The sequence below is a fragment of the Natrix helvetica genome, assembly GCF_964273705.1.
Source record: "Natrix helvetica genome assembly, chromosome: 3".
Lineage (NCBI taxonomy): Eukaryota > Metazoa > Chordata > Lepidosauria > Squamata > Natricidae > Natrix > Natrix helvetica.
In genome coordinates this window covers 174,192,486-174,205,753 of record NC_138549.1, presented here as the reverse complement: position 1 = coordinate 174,205,753, position 13,268 = coordinate 174,192,486, and the positions used below count along the sequence as shown (strand labels likewise).

The window sequence follows — 13,268 nt, the reverse complement described above, 5'->3', positions numbered from 1 at the left end:
TCCTTCTTTCTCCTTTTCCCTTCTCCTTTCTTTTCCCTTTCCCTCTTTTCCCTTTCTTTCTTCTTCTTTCTTCTTCTTTGTCTCTCCCCTTTTCTTTCTCCCCTTCTCTTTTTCCTTCACTTTTCCCACTATCTTTTTCTTCTCCTCTTTCCTCTCTTCCTCCTCCTTCTTTCTCTTCCTCCTCCTGTCTCCATCTTCCTTCCTTCCCTTTCTTCTCCTTATCTCCATCTTCCTTCCTTCCCCTTCTTCTCATTGTCAGCATTTTCCTTCCTTCTCCATCTTTCTTCTTTCTCTTTCTTCTTTCTCCTCCTCCTCCTGTCGCCATCTTCTTTCCTTCTCCTTCTTCTCCTTGTCTCCATCTTGAAGTCCACAAGTCTTAAAGCTCTCAAGTTTGAACACTCCTGGGTTTTTTTTTTTCCTAAAGGGTTAGGGGTGCAAGGGTCTTGTAACTTGACAGCTTTAAGACTTGCACACTTCAATGCCAGAGTTCCTGAGCCAACATGACTGGAGGAGGAATTCTGGGAGTTGAAGTCCACAAGTCTTAAAGCTCTCAAGTTTGAACATCCCTGGGGTATTTTTTTCTAAAGGGTTAGGGGTGCAAGGGTCCTGTAACTTGACAGCTTTAAGACTTGCGTGCTTCAAATGCCAGAGTTTCTGAGCCAACATTTTGGTTGCTAAGCAAGAGCGTTGTTAAGTGAGTTTCACCACATTTTACAAGTTGGCCACGCCCATCCAGTCACATGACTCCCAAGCCACTCCCACCCAGTCACACATGGCCAGCAAGCCACTCCCACAAAGCAGGCCACACCTACAGAAGTGGTTCTAAAAAATGTTGAAGCCCACCACTGGCGCATGTATGTCCTTTTGGCACGCGACAACAAAAAGATCAGCTATCCCTGGTCTAGCAGCTTTCCCAGGCCTCCAAAGTCTAAGGCTGTGATGGTGAACCTGGGGGTGGCACGCAGAGCCCTCCCTGTGGGCACATGTGCCATTGCCATCTGTTCTTCTGGTTTAAAAAACAGGCAGCTTTTTGAGCCATTTCTTGGCTACTTTCAGGCTGAAAAACAGCCTGAAAATGGCCCCAAAACCAGCTTGAAAACAGCTCAAAAAACGGTCTAAAAATGGCCTGGAAACAGCCTGAAAAATGCCCCCAAAAAACAAGCATGCACACACCAGCCAGCAAATGCTCACGCATGTATGTGTGTTCCAGTTTTGTGCCCAAAAGGTTCGCCATCATTGGTCTAAAGCAGTGTATCTCAACCTTGGCAACGAAGAGGTCTGGACTTCAACTCCCAGAATTCCCCAGCCAGCTGGCTGGGGAATTCTGGGAGTTGGAGTCCAGACATCTTCAAGTTGCCAAGGTTGAGAAACACTGGTCTAAGGCCTCCCTGGGCGAGGATGATGGGTGCTGAAGTCTACAGACATTAGCAGGAGCCCCAATAGGGAAGGTGTTTAGATGTGGTAAGAAGATGTGTTTCAGTTCCCTGTACTCTGAAGGCTTTTATGCAAACAAAATTTTGCTGGAAAAATTGAGATGACAAACATTATCCTTTCCCTTGCCTGGGGGGGGGGGGGTGTCGATGGTCTCACCCCCCCCCCCCCCACCTTATCCTCTCGGGATTTCAGCCCAGCGCGGAGACAGCTCCCTCTTCTCCGCTGCCTCCAGCAGACAAAGCCACCCACTCATGCCCAGAGAAGCTAGGACGGTACTGGTGCCACCCGACAGACAGACCCCCCTGTTTAAGGGTCCCTATCACACATTGGTCCAGGATCTAGAAGAATCAATGACTCTATTCTTGAAAAATAAACGTACAGGAGTTGCAAGAAAGATGGGGAAACTGGCCTTCGATTCTGCCTCTCCTTCTATCGACAGTCCTCGACTGAATTGGCATTCGATGGAGCAGGATAGAGATGGAAGGGACCTTGGAGGTCTTCTAGTCCAGCCCCCTGCTCAAGCAGAATAAAGCTGGAAGGGACCTTGGAAGTCTTCTAGTCCAGCCCCCTGCTCAAGCAGGATAGAGCCGGAAGGGACCTTGGAGGTCTTCTAGTCCAGCCCCCTGTTCAAGCAGGATAGTTGGAAGGTACCTTGAAGGTCTTCTAGCCCAGCTCTCTGCTCAAGCAGAATAAAGCTGAAAGGGACCTTGGAGGTCTTCTAGTCCAACCCCCTGCTCAAGCAGGATTGAGCTGGAAGGGACCTTGGAGGTCTTCTAGTCCAACCCCCTGCTCAAGCAGAATAAAGCTGGAAGGGACCTTGGAAGTCTTCTAGTCCAACCCCCTGCTGAAGCAGAATAAAGTTGGACCTTGGAGGTCTTCTAGTCCAGCCCCCTGCTCAAGCAGGATAGTTGGAAGGGACCTTGGAGGTCTTCTAGTCCAGCCCCCTGTTCAAGCAGAATAGAGCTGAAAGGGACCTTGGAGGTCTTCTAGTCCAGCCCCCTGTTCAAGCAGAATAGAGCTGAAAGGGACCTTGGAGGTCTTCTAGTCCAGCCCCCTGTTCAAGCAGGATAGTTGGAAGGGACCTTGGAGGTCTTCTAGTCCAGCCCCCTGTTCAAGCAGGATAGTTGGAAGGTACCTTGAAGGTCTTCTAGCCCAGCTCTCTGCTCAAGCAGAATAAAGCTGAAAGGGACCTTGGAGGTCTTCTAGTCCAACCCCCTGCTCAAGCAGGATTGAGCTGGAAGGGACCTTGGAGGTCTTCTAGTCCAACCCCCTGCTCAAGCAGAATAAAGCTGGAAGGGACCTTGGAAGTCTTCTAGTCCAACCCCCTGCTGAAGCAGAATAAAGTTGGACCTTGGAGGTCTTCTAGTCCAGCCCCCTGTTCAAGCAGAATAGAGCTGAAAGGGACCTTGGAGGTCTTCTAGTCCAGCCCCCTGTTCAAGCAGAATAGAGCTGAAAGGGACCTTGGAGGTCTTCTAGTCCAGCCCCCTGTTCAAGCAGAATAGAGCTGAAAGGGACCTTGGAGGTCTTCTAGTCCAGCCCCCTGTTCAAGCAGGATAGTTGGAAGGGACCTTGGAGGTCTTCTAGTCCAGCCCCCTGTTCAAGCAGGATAGTTGGAAGGGACCTTGGAGGTCTTCTAGTCCAGCCCCCTGTTCAAGCAGAATAGAGCTGAAAGGGACCTTGGAGGTCTTCTAGTCCAGCCCCCTGTTCAAGCAGGATAGTTGGAAGGGACCTTGGAGGTCTTCTAGTCCAGCCCCCTGTTCAAGCAGGATAGTTGGAAGGGACCTTGGAGGTCTTCTAGTCCAGCCTGTCACGATGTTAAAAGGTTTGCTAGGCCTGAACTGCCTGAATTGACACTCAAGAGTTAAACTAAGAAAGCTTTATTGCGCAGGTCATAAAACAAAAAAAAAAGGTTCTTATCTGAAAGTGATTTATTGCGCACGCGTTACACATTCCAAAATTCCTCTCTTCTTTGTTCGGCAGCCAACTTTGGCTAACGTAGCTTTCATTATCAAAATGTAACCAATTAGTTATTTCTGTTTCATCTACTTTTATTATTTTATTATTAAAGTTTGTTTATTAATTAGAATACTTTTAAAGACTTATTTTTCTAAATATCTCAAAAGATATGCAGAAGGGAATCAGCCACGGTTCATCGGTCTCTAACAGGGTGTTTTTTTCCCCTGACAACTTGGTAGCAGAGGTTTGGTTGACACCTTGGTAGCAGAGTTTTTGGCTTTTGATGATACCAGCTGAGATGGTTACAATTTATGGCTGTATTTTCCCTTCATGCTATCTAAAGATAACCGACTAAGCCTAATTAGCAATGTCGGAGAAAAAGAAAAAAAAGAAAAAGAAAGATGGGGCGAGCACAGAAGGATCAGCTTCCTCTGACAAGGAGGCTCCCTCGGACACAGAGAAGCAAGATCAAAACGTGCTTCAGGAACAACAAATTCCTTCAGGTGCCGAGCCAAATATGGGAGAAGGAGCTACAGGACGCGACATCCACGAAACGAGGTCAGTGGTTCCTCCTTCTAAAATATCTCCAGGAGATTATGAATTTTTGGGGGCCAAGCCAAAACTTCCCACTCTGCCAGAGCCACTCCATTCCCAGACCCTCGCAGATTATCAAACGATTGATGAATGGCAACTGCCGGCACAGAAAATATCCTCCCACGCAGAAAGCAGATTTTATAACATCTCCCCAGATGATGAGCAAGAAATGCAAAGCTATCTAGATCAAATAGAACTGTTTGAAAAATATGCTAGGGAGGCGAGAGTGTGTTTTGAAGAGATAAGGCGAAGTAGAAGAAGCTCCCCCACTCCCAAAATGTCTGAGGACGCCATCTTGTCTTCTTCAAAACAACAGCCTAAGACACACCCCACAGAGTTCACTGGTCAATTAGAACAAAGAGACATGTACACGTCACCGAGGTCACGTGGTCCCTTTGAGCCCATTGAACTTCAGCATACGTATAGAAAGGAGAGGCAGCCAAAAAGTGAAGCTGCACTGCCATCTGCTGGCGGAGAAAAATTATTACAGCAAAAGATTAAGCAATTGGACCAGATTTTCAGAGATATGTCTATGAGTCCTTTAGAAGCCAAAACTTTGTCTCCAAAGGTTAAGTCTTCAATACCCCCTGGCGGTGTGGAATTCTCCCTAGATGGAATAAGGCAAAGCCAAAGGCGAATTCGAGGAAGCCAATTTGATGTTGCCACGCAAAGGCCAATGATGCAACCCCAGCATCCCCTGGTTCAACAACCAGATTTGCAACCAGAGCAACAAATTGTTCCTCAGCAGGTATTCACAGTCACCCCCTTGACTGGTGAGTCCAAATTAAAGGAGTCAGGAGAGAATTATAAAGCCTGGGTCAGTGAAATTGCGCTCTTGCTTCGAAGAGAAGGCACATATTCCATGGTTTTTGATCCTCCCCGTCAACCCTGGACACCTGCAATAAGAAACCTTGAAAACAGAGCTATCACGACTTTACTCATGTCAATGGAAATTGAGATCCAAGGTATCTTTCCACCTGATGCAACTGCCCAAGAAATTTGGGCTATTTTGGAAGATTGCTACAGGCCCGTTTCAATTGAATCCTCATGTTTGCTTATGTCTGAGTTCCATGGTTCGAAGTTGAAACCTGGTGAACGAATTGGTGGACATTTGACCAAACTGAAAAGAATGAGAAGTGAATTGAGACAAAATGGCCATGTAATCGATGATATCCAAATGATTAGCATCATCATTAACTCATTGAATTATGAATGGAAAGATGCTGTTGCAAAGATTAACTACGTGCCTATTGCTCAACGCACAGTTAACCACGTTTGCAGACTTTTAGTGGAAGACGAAGCTATCAGGTTAGCTACCCCACATCTGCAACGACCTCCAGCACCAAAGGCTCCAGCCAGACGTCCCTTCCGAGGAAGAGGCTACGCTCCAAGGATGCCAAAATGCTACACCTGCAACCGTGTGGGACATGACACCCGGGATTGTCCCCAACGAGTTCCAGCTCCCGTCACGTACCAGCCCAGAGGAACAGATTCCAGAGGCAGAGGTAGAGGCGGAAGACAAGGTCGTCGTGGTCCAAGGCGTGATCCACAAGCTCCGCTTGCAACACTGGCCATAACCAACGTTCCACAACCTGATCCAAAGTTCGACAGACGTCTTTTGTGGACTTTAGATAGTGGAGCAGCTGTGCACGTTACCCACAGAAGGGAACTTTTCACAGAGATGGGCGAACCAGAGCCCGAGTATCGAGAACTGTATTCCTTCACCAACCACACTTGCAAGGTTATGGGAAAAGGAACTGTTTACATTGAAGAGCTCGATACACACATCCCTGATGTTTATTACATACCTTCAGCAACCAGTAATTTGCTTAGTCAAAGTCACTTGTCTAGAGATTTAAAGTTCCAGGTTCACCACCTCGAAAAAGCAAGTTACTTAGTTAAAGATGGTGATATTGTTGCTGAAACCATGCTGATTGGTGGTGTTTATTACTTAAAGCCAAAGCCTAAAGGGCAAGCACAGGCAAGTATGCAAACTCCAAAAAGGCACAACGCAGACCCAGAGAGAGTTGTCCCAGAGAGAGAAAGCGTTACTGTGCCAAAGGCTCCTAAAGCCAACAAACAGAGAAAACAGAAACAGATTGCTCAAAGCAAGCCTGAGGGTCCTCATGAAACTGTTAATGTTGAGAATTCACTAACTGGTAAACCTTTGCATTCCAGGTGTATTCACAAGTGGCACAGAAGATTGGGGCATGCCAGTTTCCGTGTTCTTAGAAAGATGCCGGAGTTCGCAAAAGGTTTGGATCTAAAGGGGTGTAAGGTGTTTTTGGATTGTGCGGTTTGCAAAAAGGCTAAATCCAAGGCGGCTGCAATTCCCAAACACGCTACACGCCGGTCAACACGCATTTTTGATTTGGTACACACTGACATAGTGGGTCCTTTCCCACCAACCCTTGGTGGCAGAAAGTATTTTTTAACAATTGTAGATAATCATTCTAGATATGGATTTGTATATCCTATGAGAGAGAAATCTGAGACCTTTCAGATCTTTAAAGACTTTGCAGCGTTTGTTTCTACACAATACCAAGTTCGCATCGCCAGAATCCAGAGTGACCGTGGTGCAGAATTCATGTCTCAGCGTTTCCAGGACTGGATGCGTAAGAATGGAATTCTTCATCAGACATCTGCTCCATATACACCGGCTCATAACGGAGTCGTAGAAAGAAGACAAGGGGTTCTACAAACCATGATGCGTTGTCTTCTAGAAGATGCCAATCTCAGTAACGCATACTGGGGTGAAGCAATCAAATATGCAAATTACATTGTCAACCGTACTTGGAGCAGTGTAATCAATCAAACTCCTTTCTACATGCTGTATGGCTACAAGCCTGATCTCAAGAACCTCCACATTTTTGGTTCATATGCTATGGTGAACACTCCCTTAAGTCAAAGAAGAAAGGGAGGTGCAGTAGCAAAGAGACTAAGATTTATGGGTATTGATGATAATTCAAAATGGTACAAATTCATTGATACTAAACATGTGATTGTCATTTCACAATCTGCTAATTTTGAGGAAGACATTGACTGGTCCAGGATTCATTCCAATGATCCTGAAGTTTATTTTCCTAGAGATGGTGTTCCAGATGCCACGCAGCCTGATGATAATTCGCAGGCAGATGTTCCTTCTACCAGTTCTTCACAACCTGATGTTCCGTCTTCTCAAGCCGCGGATGCTGATGCTAGCGACGAACGTGAGGACGAGGATGATGATGAAGAAGAAGAAGAAGACTGGTCTGTTGTTCCTAGACGCTCCAAGAGGGCCACAAAAGGAATCCCTCCACAACGTTATTCATGGCAACTGACAAAAACACCAGTACCTTTGATTTGCAACGTTACTCTTCCTCCAGAGACATTCACACAAATCAAACAGCTTCCTGATTCAGAACAAGACAAATGGTATGATGCAATGCAGGATGAAATGGACAGTTTGAAGAAACTTAATGTATTCACACCTGCAAAACCTCCAGCAAACAAGAAAGTCATTGGCACCCGATGGGTCTACAGAATCAAGAAGAAACCAAATGGTGATTCTTTATACAAAGCCAGACTGGTAGCTCAGGGTTTCGCTCAACGTTATCCTGAGGACTACACAAACACTTACTCACCAACAGTCAGAACTGAAAGTGTAAAAATTGCCTTAACCACTGCAACTATTCTTGGTTTAGAAGTTTTCCAATTTGATGTGGACACAGCTTATCTACATGCAGACCTAGATGAAGAGATCTACGTGAGAAGCCCTCCAGGATTCCGAAAGCAAGAAGGGGATACCTGGTTCCTGAACAAAAGTCTTTATGGTCTGAAACAGTCAGGTTTAATGTGGTATTTATGTCTTACTGACAAACTAAATTCAATGGGCTTTATTAAGTCCGAAACTGATGAATGCGTGTTCACAAAAAGATCTAACAATGCATATGAGATAATTCTTGTTTATGTTGATGATATTGTTTATATTGGTCCAAATAAGAAAATGAGTGAGATTTTTGCCAAAAGTTTGCAGAGATACTTCACACTAAAATCTTTAGGACACATTAGCACTTATTTAGGTGTTCAAATTGAAAAGACACAGAAGGGGTTTAGTCTTTCACAAGAGGAGAAAATTGACCACATTCTACATCATTGCAACATGAAAGATGCTAGCACAACAAAGACACCCATGCAAACAGATTTTCACAACTTAACACATGAACCAAGTCCTGAGTTCGAGGATCAAACACTCTATCGTTCAGTCATTGGTTCACTATTATACATTAGTAGTTGGACCAGACCTGACATCGCACTTAGTGTTAATCTTTTATCACGACACGTAGGTAAGGCAACACAATTTCATTGGTCATGCATTAAGAAGTTGTTGAAATACCTAAAACACACTAAACACATGAAGTTATTGCTAGAACCAACACACACTGATCAACCAAAGTTGATTTGTTTTGCCGACGCCGACTGGGCGAGCGACAAGAAGTCACGCAAAAGCACTTCTGGTTACATGATGTTCCTAAATGGTTGTCCTGTTTACTGGCAAGTGAGAAAACAGAGTTTTGTTTCATGTTCATCTACTGAAGCTGAATATGCTTGTGTTTCAGATGCTTGTAATTCTCTAACGTGGTTTGATGCTTTGATCACAGATATCTGGACACGTCCGATTCGACCAATCACTGTGATGGAAGATAATGTATCTGTTGTTTATATTTCTGAGTCACATTTTACAGGTTCTAGGTCCAGACACATTGACATTCGTTATCAAAACACAAAGCAATTAGTTAAGCAAGGTTTTGTTAAATTGCAATATGTTTCTACACATGATCAGATCGCAGACATGCTTAACAAACTACTTGCCACAAATCAACACGAATATCTGCGAAAGAAGATGTGCCTTAATTGATGATTTGATGACGTCAGCCCAGACTAGCAAAAGAAGGGGTGTCACGATGTTAAAAGGTTTGCTAGGCCTGAACTGCCTGAATTGACACTCAAGAGTTAAACTAAGAAAGCTTTATTGCGCAGGTCATAAAACAAAAAAAAAAGGTTCTTATCTGAAAGTGATTTATTGCGCACGCGTTACACATTCCAAAATTCCTCTCTTCTTTGTTCGGCAGCCAACTTTGGCTAACGTAGCTTTCATTATCAAAATGTAACCAATTAGTTATTTCTGTTTCATCTACTTTTATTATTTTATTATTAAAGTTTGTTTATTAATTAGAATACTTTTAAAGACTTATTTTTCTAAATATCTCAAAAGATATGCAGAAGGGAATCAGCCACGGTTCATCGGTCTCTAACAGGGTGTTTTTTTCCCCTGACACAGCCCCCCTACTCAAGCAGGATACCCGATACCATTTCAGACAAGCGTCTGTCCAGTCTCTTCTTAAAAACCTCCAGGGATGGACCTCCCACAATTTCTGGTGGCAAGCTGTTCCACTGCTTAATTGCCCTCACTGTCAGGAAGTTTCCCCTTAATTCCAGGTGGCTTCTTCCCTTGATGAGTTTCCACCCATTGCTTCTTGTCCTGCCTGAAGGTGCTTTGGAGAAGAGTTTGACTCTCCTCTTCTTTGTGGCAACCCCTGAGATATTGGAAGACTGCTATCATGTCTCCCCTAGTCCTTCTTTCTATTAAACTAGACATGCCCAGTTCCTGCATCCTCTCATCATTATGTTTTTTTTTGCCTCCAGCACCCTAATCATCCTAGTTGCTCTTCTCTGCGCTTTTTCCAAACTCAACCCTTTTTTTCCCGTAAGGTGGTGACCAATGGCTACGCTAGACTGCTGTTGAAATGAATTATATGCCAGCTTTTCATGACCAGCTTCTGCAATTGCATTACGTCAGACACGGCGGCCTTTAAACCATCAAGATCAAAGGCCAGAGAGGGCATAAAACCAGGGACTTTCAGCATCTCTCTCTCTTTTATCTTCTTCACCCAACATCTGGAAGCATCTGATCCCCCTTTTCTGTTTAGGAGCTCAAGCCAAGTGGTCCTGTCCACCATTAAAACCATCTTTCCCAGCAGCCTCCGTTGTCTCCAGTGTCTTTTCCCCCCACTTGGAGCTGAATCCAGATGGGCCTTTCTTCCAGCTGTGCATTCAGTAGGACAAGAACACAAAGATTCCCTCGTCATACTGATGGCTTCCAGCTTTTAAACCCACCTCAAAGGCAGCCATTTACCATAACTGGAGGGAGAGGAGGGAGATTTATCACTAGCGCATAAAAAAGATGTTGAGACTCTATCACAGTCCTGGCGAACCTTTTCGGAAGCGAGTGACCAAACCGGAAAGTGTGTCCATGCGCTTGCCGGAGCTCCGGAAACCTGAAGGCCAGCTGGCCAGTGGCATGCACATGTGCGCCAACCAGCTGGTCTTCGTGCGCACCAGAGCACCAAAAATCCAAACACCAACTGGCCGTTGTGCGCATGACTGTTTTTTGAGCGTTTTGGGGCATTTTTCGGGCTGTTTTTCAGGCTGCTTTTAGGCCATTTTCCGGGCTATTTTTACACCATTTTTCCAGCCGTTTTTGCCTGAAAAACAGCCCAAAAATGGTCTCAAAATGCCGCAGAAAACAGCCTGCAAATGGCCTGGAAAACGGCTTGAAAATGGCCCAAAAACAGTTTGTTTTTTTGACCATTTTGTGGGTCATTTTCAGAGCATTTTCAGGTTGTTTTCCGGCACTCTGGCGCCTGCAAAGACCAGCTGGAAACCAGAAGAGCAGCTGGTGACAGTGCATGTGCCCGCAGAGAGAGCTCTGCATGCCAACTCTGGCACATATGCCATAGGTTCGCCCTCATGGCGCTAGAAAGAGAGAAGAGGAAGATGATTAAGGGGCTGGAGGTTAAAACATGCAACGGACGGTTGCAGGAACTGAGTATGTCTAGTCCAGGCGTCTCCACACCTTGGCCCCTTTAAGACTTGTGGACTTCAGCTCCCAGGATTCCCCAATCAGCCCAGAATTCTGGGAAATGAAGTCCACGCAGGCTGGGAATTCTGGGAGTTTTGAAATCTTGGGCACAAGTCTTAAAGTGAACAAGGTTGGGCACCCTTGGTGTAAGGTCTGCTTCTTGAGCAGAGGAGGTTGGACTAGAGGACCTCTAAGGTCCCTTCCAACTTTGTCATCCTCTTAATTAATTGACTTTTAAATTGACTGGGGAATCCTGGGAGTTGAAGTTCACAAGTCTTCATTTGGACTTAATTTACCAAATTTGGAGATCCTTGGTCAAGTCAAATGAAAAGGACTGGCTGGGGGGGGGGGAGGTTACCACAAAGAAGGGGGGGTCCACCTGTTCTCCAAAGCACCAGAAGGCAAAACAAGAAGCAATGGGTGGAAACTAACCAAGGAGAGAAGCAACTTGGAACTAAGGAGAAATTTCCTGACAGTGAGAACAATGAATCAGTGGAACTCCTTGCCTCCAGAAGTTGTGAATGATCCAACACTGGAGGTTTTTAAGAAGTGATTGGGCAACCATTTGCTTGAAATGGTACAGGGCTTTCTGCCTGAGCAAGGGGTTGGACTAGAAGACCTCCAAGGCCCCTTCCAACTCTGTTATTCTGTATGTCTCTATCTATAAAATCTTACTTTTGTATTATGCTACAATGATTCCTCGCAAATCCAGAAAGCAGAAGTCTCTTTGCATAGTCTACAGAGCCAGTCTTGTTCTCCACAATTTACATAACTTAGCTGCCACACAATTTGTTTTGATGGGATGTAAGAAGTTGCGTAACCTTGCTCTCTATTTCTGCATCCTCATCTGACACAGTTCCTAGTGGCATCTGGGAGAACCCAAAATGACATCATGTGTCATTTGTTTATTTACTTACATCCCATCTTCATTATTATTTTTAAATAAACAACGCAAGGCACTCAAGATGGGGAGACATGATAGCAGTCTTCCAATATCTCAGGGGTTGCCACAAAGAAGAGGGAGTCAAACTATTCTCCAAGGCACCTGAGGGCAGAAAAAGAAGCAATGGGTGGAAACTAATCAAGGAGAGAAGCAACTTAGAACTGAGGAGAAATTTCCTGACAGTGAGGACAATTAATCAGTGGAACAGAATTTGCCTCCAGAAGTTGTGAATGCCCCAACACTGGAAGCCTTTAAGAAGATGTTGGATAACCATTTGTCTGAAGTGGTATAGGGTTTCCTGCCTAGGCAGGGGGTTGGACTAGAAGGCCTCCAAGGTCCCTTCCAACTCTACTATTGTATTGTATTGTATTAAGATACCTAATATCTCTTCTTTCTTTTTTCCCAAGCAAACCTATAAGGAGGGTTGGATTGAAACAGAGGGGACTGACCAAAGTCATCCAGCTGGCTTTCATGCCTAAGGTAGAACTAGAACTCACAATCTCCTGGTGATTGATTCTAAGTCACCAAGTCTACTTTCATCCCTAAGGCGGGACTAGAACTCTCTGTCTCCTGGTGATTGGCTCAATGTCGCCAAGTCTGCTTTCATGTTTAAGGCAGGACTAGAATTCACTGTCTCCTGGTGATTGGTTCAGTCACCCAGCCTGCTTCCGTGCTTAAAGTAGAACTAGAACTCACAAACACCTGGTGATTGGTTCAAAGTCACCAAGCCTGCTTGGATGCCTAAGGGGGGACTAGAACTCTCTGACTCCTGGTGATTGGTTCAAAGTTTCCATGTTTATTTATTAAATGTATAGGCCACTCATCCCCATATCAAGCAGCTCTGGGGGGCTTACAATGTATTATGTATTAATATGTTACATAATACAATATTACTTTATAAACTTACTCTGACTTGAATGACTGTTTTTAATGCAGTGTCTCTCAACCCTGGCAATTTTAAATAGGTGGACTTCAACTCCCAGAATTCCCTAGCCAGCCTTGTTAACTGAGGAATTCTGGGAGTTGAAGTCCATCCATCTTAACAGGGGAGAGTTGCTGATTCTAATCTAGCGGGTAAAGATAAACTTTGCACACATGCTACAAACAGAGCAAGACGGATATAAGAGAGGGGGGGTTACTCCCCCTTTTTCTTTCTTTCCTAAGTTCCAGGTTGGGAGCCAATGCAGTTGAGACGCCCCAAGTCCAGAATGCTTGGGAAACGGGGCTTAAGAGGATCGGGCCTAACCCTCCCTTCCCTGGGGCAGAAGGAAAAAAATCTCACTTCCTAGGATGGAAAGGACCAGATAATACAGGGGTGTCCAAACTTGGGAACTTTAAGACTTGTGGACTTCAACTCCCAGAATTCCCCAGCCAGCGGGAGTTGAAGTCCACAAGTCTTAAAGTTCCCAAGTTTGGACACCCCTGAGATAATATGTCCCT

The 13,268-nt window shown here is 45.0% G+C and overlaps 1 protein-coding gene across 1 annotated transcript in view; it reads left to right on the top strand.

Moving 5' to 3' along the window:
• Positions 1-790: 790 nt before the first annotated feature.
• LOC309390403 (tyrosine-protein phosphatase non-receptor type substrate 1-like) overlaps positions 791-13,268 on the top strand; it is a 155,066-nt gene continuing 142,588 nt past the window's right edge. Inside the window, exons 1-2 of the mRNA XM_081949722.1 lie at positions 791-854; positions 12,236-12,308. Coding sequence (XP_081805848.1) covers positions 12,300-12,308 — 9 coding nt within the window. The 5' untranslated portion in view covers positions 791-854; positions 12,236-12,299. The remainder of the gene's footprint in view (positions 855-12,235; positions 12,309-13,268) is intronic.